Source organism: Etheostoma cragini, chromosome 7 (assembly GCF_013103735.1).
Source record: "Etheostoma cragini isolate CJK2018 chromosome 7, CSU_Ecrag_1.0, whole genome shotgun sequence".
NCBI lineage: Eukaryota > Metazoa > Chordata > Actinopteri > Perciformes > Percidae > Etheostoma > Etheostoma cragini.
In genome coordinates this window covers 1,676,467-1,687,469 of record NC_048413.1, presented here as the reverse complement: position 1 = coordinate 1,687,469, position 11,003 = coordinate 1,676,467, and the positions used below count along the sequence as shown (strand labels likewise).

Here is an 11,003-nt window from a genome sequence, read left to right as displayed (position 1 = left end):
ATGAATATTAGGCAATTTGCTTGTTAAATATGCGCTGATGTAATATTTATTGAACATTGGATAACGCCAGGTTCAAAATGATTATTTCATGTTGTTGACATATTAAAATCAAAGGTTTTGCACAGGGAGTTTTAGATATCTCTTCTTATCACTAAATATATCAGTAAATACTGTCAACAGGCATAACAAAAATCTATATTTGCAATGTTTTTAGTTATACAATGTTACATAAATCAGGCTGTGAGTGATATCTGAACTACTCCTGTGGAAAAACCTCTGACGATTGATAGGAATGGAACTGAAGTGGAGAAAAATGAATTTTGGGGGAAAAAACGGCTTTAAAAATGTATGTCATTGTAAAATGATGACATTTTGAAGACATGTACAGGTGAATGGGGGAAATTATTTCAACCAGCAGATCCCAGCATGAAACTTTCCCAGTTGATAGCATAGATTAAGACAATCACGTCTGTTTTTACAAGTTATTTTGACATTTTTCCATGTTTAAATGTGCAAATGAAACCTTATCTAATGTTTTTTTCTTCTTTTTAAGATCATTTTTTCAGGTATTTTTAGGCCTTTATTTCCATAGGACAGATGAAGACATGGGCAAGAGAGCGAGGGAATGCCATGCAGCAGAGGGCCGCAGCTGCTACGTCTCTAATGTAAACCTTTTGGTAAATTTAGGAGATATTTACAGGCAGAAATATACAAAGTGTAGTTAAATAAACATCCAAATGTGTATTTTGGATGTTTTATTCCTCCACTAATCTGAAAGAACTAATAGCAAGAAAGACTAGCACCAAAACTCAAAACTGAAAAATAATGCTTTTACCTTTAGTCCGACATCAGCCCATCATGAATATAATCCGAAATAGTCCGTGACATGTCATCATGTAGCATCTGAGGCGTATCCCTGAGCTTTAACACACTGATCTCAGCTTACAATGATCAGTGTGCTCTATACTAATGACACCATGACTTCAGTGCAATGCATGACCTTTGGCTCCCATCTGCAGCTCATGTTGCCGTGTGTGTATTTCCACTTCAAGCAAAGCTGAATGCATGCCTGAAACAGCGGCACTAAAGGCTCTGATGTTACTTTCGTCCAGTCTCTCTTTTGCACTGCAGTGTCATTACTCTGCATAAAACTATCATGCACACATTCAATATTCAGGATGAAATTGTTGAAATTGGGTTTCACACATCCAATAGTCAATGAGAGATCAAATTCTAAGCTCATAAATAAAAGTACGTTAAAATTACGCTAAAATAAGCACTTAACGATAAATAACTAAGATCGTGCTAAAACAGAATCTCATTAGTAGTTTTAAATATTTTAAAGGAACAGTCTCTTACTTGTTTTTTTAAGTTTTTTAAAGAGAGGAGGAAAGGACAAAGTGACAAATAAAGACAAATATTGGGACAGGATGTAGGACCGTGTTTAATGGCAATACACTGCAAAAACTTTCATCACTTCAAACAAGTCAATCAGTGCTTCAGTCTGTGCGTGAGGTTAAAGTAGTGCTGTGATATGTCATGTTGTGCAACAACAGCAAAATGGGTTTATTAGCAAGAATCAACAGGAAGAGTTACCAAAATGCAGAGTGCAATAGTGAGGACGCTGGTGATCTCTAATGGTAAATATGACTGGACAGTGTTCCACGTTTGTCCCTCAAGCAGCATCCACAGGTCCTCTTTTATAGGCATTAGGGCAAAAATAAATCACATAACACACGTTTTGCTTTTCGCATTTTGTAAACACAATTCCATTTGTATAACTTTAATGTCCCAGTTTGGTAATGGTTCATGGCAGTGTGGTTAGACTACAACCTTAGCTGCGTTCACAACAATAGAACAAAAAACAAGTGTATTTTAGGACTGATTGAATACATCCAAATATAACACCACAAACACTGTACCCACGTGACAAGAAACAAGTCATTACAGACCACTTACAAAACATTTCGGACAATATACTGTCATCTAGTATTGGAGTGATCATAATGTTGTTGTAGAAATGGGGACTACTATTGTATTACTTCACACTTATTTCACAGAATGCATGAAAATATTGCCAATATTGATGTAATTACTATCTCCTTGCATTAGACTTGGCTTGGAAACATTGTACCCTTTTTATTTCCTGAAAATGTAAACTAATCTAAAAATGTACACCCCTTCAACAGAAGACCTATTTGTGTATTGTTAAACTTATTGGCTTATTTTAGAATCCCGAAAAGGCACTTCACTTTAGAATGAACAGATCAGAATAAGCTCTTTTTGGCATAATTACAAACGGTGCAGGACCAAAAGTAGTCCGATGAGAAAGAGGGCACTGGGTTCCTGCAACACTATCGAGAGGGAGACAACCCCACTCAGAAAGATGATGGATGGCGTCAGAATCTTGTTTGGGTCATGCTGTGACTGCAGCTCGCAAGCCTCTGACAGCGTGTTAGGTAGATTCTTTAATAACGTGTCAGGGGGGATCTGGGCAGCATCTTCTTTCTCTTCCCAGGCTGAGGCCGACTGAGCTACGTTTTGTCTCGCATTCTCTGTGGGTTCAGGTGACGGTGGAGATTCACCAACTGCTCCAAGAGATGCCTGACTCTCAGCCACAGGAGATAAGAGTGCAGGCGTAGCGCTTTCGGGATCTGCTGCAGACCTGGTGGAACCTTCTGATAACCCTGCACCAAGTTCACTCGATCCCACTGCGACCTCTCGCTCTGAGCCTTGAGTCACACTGGGAGCAGAGACGCCTTCAGCGGGAAGATCAAGGCCAGGATGACTGGCTGGGCTGTCGGGCGGTCCGCCCTCTGCCGTTGGCCACAGATCTTTCTCTGCGGCAGGAAGATGCATGCATGAGGCGTCGGAGGGAGGGATTTCCTCTCCGCCAGCCTGGAAGCTGTTTGATCTCGGCCCTGACTCTTGTTGCAGAGAGGGAGTTGAAGCAGGCAGCAGGGCACAGGGACTGCTGTCTATGGGCAGCTCTGACGTTTGGTTGCCTAATTCACACTGGAGTATGGGTAAAGGCTGTGACTTATTTGGCTTGGCCGATTCGCTGGTACAGAGTACAAAGGATGAAGTAGTTGGAAGTGGGGTTTTGGAAGACATACAAGGGAACTGTTCACCTGGGGATACAGGGTGAGCGGACAGTTTGCCATCAACAGATGAAAGCTCGTGGTTGGGTGGGACACAGGGACCAGATGGGGGAACTGTAATCTGTTGAAGTAAAACAGCAAAACAACAGTGACAGCTAGGAGAGAATAAAGACAAAGGGGAACGATTTGTATTCCACATTAACATTGCACACAGAAAGAGGAAAAGCATGTAACTGCATACAAATGCTTTTCTGCCAAGTGGATCCCATGCTGACAATGTAATTGTGAGCAAATTCAAACAAAACAGGCACAGTGTGACGAGACTGACTAGCATGTTTTTCTTAGTATTGGCAGAAATGTACATTCCTATGCTTTTACGTCCCTTGAATTGAGTATAAACAGTGTTGTAGTCCAGAGATATTTTCATTTAACTGCAGACTAAGGGCATCCAAGTGTGAAGGAAATGAGCTCCATTTTCTTTTCTTTTTTATTCAAATGCTTACCCAATATTTTTACACATTGAATTGTTTTTTCTTTGAACACAAGGTACTGTAACTACTGCCATTCCTATTTTAATTTTCACTTTATTTAATTAAAAAAGGAAAATAGCTAATAATGGAGAGTCTGCTGTGACAAACATCTAGGGTCAAATCAAGATGAAATCCCAAAACTAGCGCCCCGGGTAGCTTAGTTGGTGGAGCAGGCACCCATATGTAAAGGTGTGCTCTTGTTTGCTGCATGTCGTCCCCCCCCCCCCCCCTCCCCTTTAATTTCTTTAGTTGTCCTGTCAATCCCCTGAAATGCCCAAAAATAATCTTGTCTTCACTTTTGGACCCTCTCGTACCCCTCGGGTCACATTGACCCGCAACTTATTTGGGGTTTTAAAAACTATTCTGAAATAAAATTGTACTTCTTAATCTATTAACAAATATTGTCTTTATTTCAAATTCAAATAATTTAGATAACATATATGTTTAGGGAATGCAATCAGTCTCTACTAGAACACAATAAACAACGGAAGTGGGGTTCGTTTTTTGTCATAAATTATAATTCATGTTTAAAATCCACTATGGAAAAAACACAAGTGGTCATATCCAGATTAAGTTACATGTTTTATCACAGCAAATAAGGTAAGGCTATTGATTTTCAAGTAGAAAAAATGTATATTTGTAAAATCTTTCTTGTAAAAATTTGAAATGGGTCAATTTGACCCAAATACCATACAAGGGTTAAAAAATTAAAAAAAAAAGAAATCCCCAAAATATGTATAAAAACTAAAAGACAGAAAACAAAAACACCTCCCAAACGAACAAGTGCGGAAGCAAGACTTATACAACACAAATAACAGAAGGGTTAAAAAGAGCGTGTGTATCTAGGTTGTTATGTTAAGACTTATCAAGTTAATCTCATGATTCCAGATGAAAATCCAGCTGTGACCTGGTGAGCTGGAGCTAAACAATATAGAAAAACAACAACTTTGTGTGCTGCCACTTCTGGTATTGTTCTTCTATGTTTTATAAGTTTAGACCACATTCAGTTGTTTAGTGTGCCTCAAGAAAGCACTCAGGGGAAAATCTTTTAAGAAATGATGTCATAGCACCACGAAATGAATGAAAAGCTTAACAGAAACCAAACGTTTCCACACAACTGAATGCTCAGCAAGTGAACTGTTAAAACAGCGGATCCTGGCAATTATACTGACAACAAGTTAACTTTATTACACAAAACTTGGAAAAGAATCGATCAGGAATGATTAAGTCTGAATATTTAACCCCAGAATACCTTTGAAATAGATGTCTTAAAACACTGGATGATGTATAGAGTGGGAGTGAGTTCATGCAGTAGACAGCATACAGTATGTGAGATGACAGTACAAGATGACATGTTATTACTAGAGCTGGGTATTACCACTGATTTCCTAAATCGAGTTGTTTCCGAGGTCCCGATTTGATGTTGATTTGGGATATTTTAGTTGAAAAAACATATTTTGAATGGCTATGAAGGATATTCTACAATTGTACAAGGTTCCCCATAACCTTCATTGTTAAAATCAATGTTTACATTAGGAATTGACCCCAAATGCAGTTAAAGGGATGTACTTTTTATTTATCCTGTTGTGTTGTCACTACAGCAGACAACACAACTCAGTGATTGTTAGTGACATTTCATTCAGATATCTTGAGGTGAGAGGTCCCAGGACCCCTTTAAAAAGGGCCACGCCCTTTGCCGTTTTCATCTTTGGAGGGATTTTGAACTCCCTTCTGGACAAGCTAGCATGACATAATTAGGGAGGTACTAATGGATTCTTTAGGGTATCTATTTTCATATGATACAGAGATCAATTCTGGATTTTATGAATCGATATTGGATCCTTTCAATGAAAATCAATTTGAAATCAGAAAATCCCAGCCCTAGTTCTAACTCTGTAAGAAGGTGGATGTTGTACTTTTCTGACTGACTCTGGACTGACTAAGGTAGTCACTGTTATGCAGACCGATTTTAGCTTTCTATTTCTTCTGAAAAACCAATTTCCTCCAGTCTGATATGTGTTATGTCTGGATCTGTTCCAAAATCAACTGTTGTTTTGCCAAAATGCTGATGTAAACCCCCAGGTAATTCTAGTTTTAACCATGTTGTGCATCGCCAAAACTAATTTGCTCTCCATTTAAAGGAACATTTCAGGAAATGAGCTTATGCGCTTTCTTGCCAAGAGTTGATTGATACCACTCAATAAAGAAAATAAGCACATTTTTGAAATGGCACTTTTTTCACTCTTTAAAATAGCTCTGTTTCAGTGACATTTTAAATACAACTATACAATACAAACACCTTGACAACAACCCATTATAGTGGTGTTCGATCATAATCACAAATAATGTAAATACACATTACACATGGTGCAAATTAGTATTAGTGCACAGAATTGCTTCAAACTGAAAAAGAAATGGATTCAAATGAAATGTGGACAAATTCAAAAGGTGCAAAAAGAACATGATGAGCATGCGTCATGATAGAAATACAATAGGAAGCTGACAGGGAAGGTAGCACACAGTGCTCGTGCTACAGCAGTGAAAAGCAAGATATTACCTAAGTTGTTGCTGAAGCTTCAATGAGCTGTGAACAATATAAACAACCAAGCCAGTAATGATGAGCTTTAAAAGTGGAAAAGAAGTGTTTGTTATGTTTTTATTAGACTAGCGTAATGGGATAAAGCACTTGCTTACCTGTTAAATGACAATGTGTCAACAACTGCATACCAATCAAGATCATTTCAACATAATCCAGCAATTATTTTGCTAAATGTTTGTCCTCTGTTGACAAGTGAGTAGATGTGATGGACGTTTTTGAACTTGTGCAGGTCCTATACCATGGAAATCCAGAGTTCTCGCGAGAGGAAAATTTGAATTTGATCAGCGGGTAACTCTGGCATCGAGTAATGCTGCTCATTAACTATGCCCTTGTAGCCGAGCTGCACCAATCACATCGGTGTATCTGATATGGGCGGGGCTAGAGGCGAGCCAAACAGATGACGACAGTTTAATCTACCAGTTAGCGGCGCTGGTAGCTAAGCGTATGGGGCTCTGGATACGTCACCCTATGTGCTGTTGGGATTGGTCGTAGTGTTATCTATTTGCGTGCAGTGAGATTTTCAAATGTACGCTTTCATTACTCAATGCCAGACCCTTAATCTTTTGGATTTCGGTCTGGATTTCCAGGTTACAGGTCCTAGATAGTTCATAGAGGAAATAAGCCAGATGAGCCCTACTGTTGGTTAACATTGTATTTCATTAAAAGCAGCTGCTTTTCTTATTTAACACGTACCTCTATGTCAATCTCCGGATGTATGATAACTGGGCAGACAACTGTAGGTCCAGACCTCGAGGTCCCTGCTTCTTCTGCTGATGCAAAAACATAATAACGCTGTGAGAGCCTGATTAGTCTGAACGGAGAAAAAGCAATGCACTTGTTTAACAGAACACAATTGTTACTATCAGCGTTTTTTTCTTCTTCTCTACAGTACATAAGTAATTAAAGGAGCACTCCACAAATGAAAACATTTGCATCAGGTCCTCTGTGCCTCAGATTGAAGCTTGGGTTTGAGATTTAAATGTTATCACAGAAAGGCTGCGTTACATACTTGCTATTTGTTGTAGGAGGCAGGGGGAGTTGAATAAAAGACAGTTGCATTATGGGAAATGCAGGATTCAACCGTATTGAAACTGGACATATACTAGACTTAAAGTCAGGCCATCTCAGACTCTAATGCAACTTTATGGAAGTGCAATACTCGCGGACTACCACTTCAAGTAAACTGATAACTTCTGAATCCAATGCAATTACATAATTTATAATTATCTATGATATTAATGTTTAATCATTTATTTCCTTTTTCCTCAGATAACAAATTGATATGTCAACAGTGCTTTTGGATACCTTTGTCCTTTTCCTGCTCATCCTCTGAATCGAAATCATCTTTCATACTGAAAGAAAAGAGAGACATTTAGCAAATAAAACAATATTAAAACAAAGCAATTCAATAGTACAGTGGTTCTCAACCTTTTTAAGTTGCGACCCCCTAAAATAATATGGTTGTGTTCGCGACACCCCCCTCCCCACCCCAAACCGATGTAAACAGCTGTTTCTGCACACCTCCACCTGCTGATTTTGAAGATATTTTGTGAATTCTCTGCTACATGTAAACAAATAATGCTTTGATTTAATGACAGTGTAGTTACAGTTTTAGCAGCTAGCAACTCAACTACCATTAGAATGGATCAAAGAGCAGCCAGAATGGCAAAGGCCCAACCAATGATCAGCTCCAGGAAAATCCAAGAAGACTTGAAGTTACCTGTGATCACTGTTAGGATCAGAAGAAGGCTCTGTGAAGCAAAGCTATCAGCTAGAAGCCCCCCCGCAAAGTCCCATCGCTAAAAGAAAGACATGTAAAACCCAGCAATGCAAAGGGACTGTGGAAAGTAGTTCAATGGTCCTGGTCTGGAATACCTGTTCACAGGTGCCAGAAGTTGGTCGACTCCATGCAACACAGATTTGAAGCAGTTCTCAGACATAATGGTTATGCAACTAAATATAGTGCAGTGATTGAAAGTAAAGCAAACCCTTTTTTTCATTTCATACAGTAAATGTTTGAGTTTGTAAAGAAAAATGCAAATGCTGCTATTTTCTTGATCAAATTTGATCCATTTTGGTCATGTTTTGACTTGGAATCGTATGTACAGAGTTCCCAATGCATTGGTATTATGGAATTAAAAGCTAGTCTAAGGATTTTGAGCATTATTCACTTTTTTAAACACATTGCTATTATTCTGGTGTGAGCTTTGGAATTTTGGAAAGTTTTTGATGTACAGCAATGCAAGAAAATGTCAGTTTGTGTACCATGGATTTGGAGCGAAATCCTCCACAAGATTACTCAGAAGGTTTTATATTAAAGGCTCATCTTTAGTGATAAAAGCAACAACTAAATCAGCTGACAAATGCAGTGGCCACGCCCGAAGCGAAAGGAAGAACACCAATTTGGGCCTGATGATTGAAAAAAGCAGATAATGTATGAAGAAGACACATTTTAAATGGCAGAGGAGGGTGGTCATTCACCACCATCAACACCTGTTATGGGTAATTAGGTTGGATATTTGCTGATGCAGTTCAGCTGTTAATGTGCTGAATTAGCCATTTTAAGAGAATACGGCTGGCTATCTGTCCTGCACTGGACATTTTCTACGGTTCTGTTTCTGAACGGCTGCACCGGCTGAGCAGAGTGTTTTAACGCCAAACGCCTCAGTGATGACTGATGACACATCTTATAAGAGTGTTCAGTCGACGAGGTTGGAAATTACTGAGCAAGGTTTTGTGGACTGAGGATGAGGGTCAAAAGTAAGCCAGTAAAAAGTCATATTTCTACATTGAAGTTGATGTATCAAATGTAATTATGGTGACCGTGGTGACATTGGACTATTCAGATAAAAGCCTTTCTTTGGCTCCCCGATAACATTTGATCCATTTCCTTCTAACAGCCATGACAGGTGCTTTCACATGTAATTACATCAGACTCTGAATCTAACTGTATATTGAGAAATCTCTGTATCCATGTGTGTGTTCCCACATTCGCAGTACAGCAGTGGGGGCGGTGGAGTTGCTACATCTACAACTGTCTATGCTACATCCCTTTAAGAAAAACTAATTGTGGTTCACCGGCTACCGGTGTAACAAAAAGTAAGATACCCTACATGTAAATGATGAAATAGGAGAAATGATGAATCTTTAGATGAGCTGCAGCTGTGCTGCAACTGTTTGAGCCGAACATGTGCTGCCGGTTGGGGTTTTTCAGCACGTTGTTTTGTTGCCAGCGATTGCGCACATTTCTCCGGCCGTTCTGCTCAGCCGGGTTCCCGCCTTTTTCCACCCCAGGCCACATCGCCTAAAATGTACCATGATGATGTGTGACTGCTACAAGAAAAAAGGGGACATGCTGAATCTCTACATGGGCCGCAGCCGACCCACGCCTGATTAAACTGCACTGCAACGTGTGTTACAGGTTAGGTTTTACCAAGTTAACAGCAGCTCAGATTAGAGACCAGATGAATACCACACATAGTTCTAGCAGCACCACATCTCTAGAACTGCTGTTAAGAGGAGACTCTGCGATTTAGGCCTTCATGGTCAAATAGCAGCTGGGAAACCACTGCTAAGGAGAGGCAACAAGCAGAAGAGATTTGTTTGGACCAAGAAACACAAGGAATGGACATTAGACCAGTGACAATCTGGGTTTTGGTCTGATGAGTCCATGTTTGGGATCTTTGGTTTTAACCGCCGTGTGTTTGTGCAAAAACGCATTGATTGACAAACTTTTGGCCTGCACTGTACAGTATATACAGTATGTAATAAAAATAATAATTAGGCTACACACATTCATGAGGCCCTTTACCTATGCCATAAAACCACTCATGAGCGCGCAGTTCAAGTTCTGTTTTCAAATGTTAAGTTAAAGTCAAAAGAGACGCATTATCAGCTCAATGTAGGCTCCTTCAAGGTAGATATTTTCAACTCTAACATAGTCTAATGCTGGACATTTAATGCATCATATTTAAATTGTGATATTTTGTGATTACAATTTGAATCTGCAGCTTTATCTGTCAGGTCAATGTAGTAGCCTAGTACAATGTTTTCTTCTGAAGTACAAAGTCAGTAGTATAGGCCTACAGTTGCATATTACCGGTAAGTGCTTTGGGGTCCTTCTGTAACTTATTTCGAGGGAAAAATGGTTCTGGAGAAAGCTGCCAAGCAAGACTGGGCACTGTATAGTATTATTAAATTCATGGGAGAGATGATAAAATACAGACTTGGTTCATTTTTTAAATCATCTACAAAATAATGGTGCCACAATGTTTTCTATGAGAAGACACTTCTGTTGAAGGAGGGGGTGTTGCAACATTGCCAAGGGTCCTGCAAAGGGTGGCGAATGAAATGAAGGTCAAGATGGGGGATAAGCATGTGACAGGAGCAGCACAAACAGAGCGGGAATAACTTGACTATCTGTTTCATACTCGTGCCTATTTGCACTTTCCAGTTTTATATCAGACAAATATATCTGACAAAGATCTTTGCATTGTACGTGCCTGGTGATGTGAAGTCATCGAATGCTAAGCGCTGCACATCCTGTTAAGTTGTCAAGCTCAAATATGGCAAGCACACAGATTACATTGAAGTTAGTAATATTCATTCTTCAGTTATCATTTATAATAACAAATAAAGGATTCTGATACATGATTATTTAAAAAATAAAAACGGACTGTCAACCATGCTATGAGTGTTGGCGTTGCATAGTCTGTCCACCAGAGGACGCTCTACAACGTCCCTGTTAGTGATGGCGTTGCATGGTCTGTCCAC

General features: G+C 39.4%; 1 protein-coding gene across 2 annotated transcripts in view; it reads right to left on the bottom strand.

Annotated features, from left to right (window-relative positions):
• Positions 1-1,420: 1,420 nt before the first annotated feature.
• The window catches only part of si:ch211-167b20.8 (protein phosphatase 1 regulatory subunit 3F), a 13,032-nt gene continuing 3,449 nt past the window's right edge, over positions 1,421-11,003 (bottom strand). Inside the window, exons 2-4 of one of the 2 annotated variants that reach the window (XM_034876629.1) lie at positions 7,536-7,582; positions 6,924-7,000; positions 1,421-3,222 (exon numbers count right to left, since the gene is read on the bottom strand). In XM_034876629.1, coding sequence (XP_034732520.1) covers positions 2,293-3,222; positions 6,924-7,000; positions 7,536-7,582 — 1,054 coding nt within the window. In that variant the 3' untranslated portion in view covers positions 1,421-2,292. The remainder of the gene's footprint in view (positions 3,223-6,923; positions 7,001-7,535; positions 7,583-11,003) is intronic. The other variant, XM_034876630.1, reaches the window with a different exon arrangement.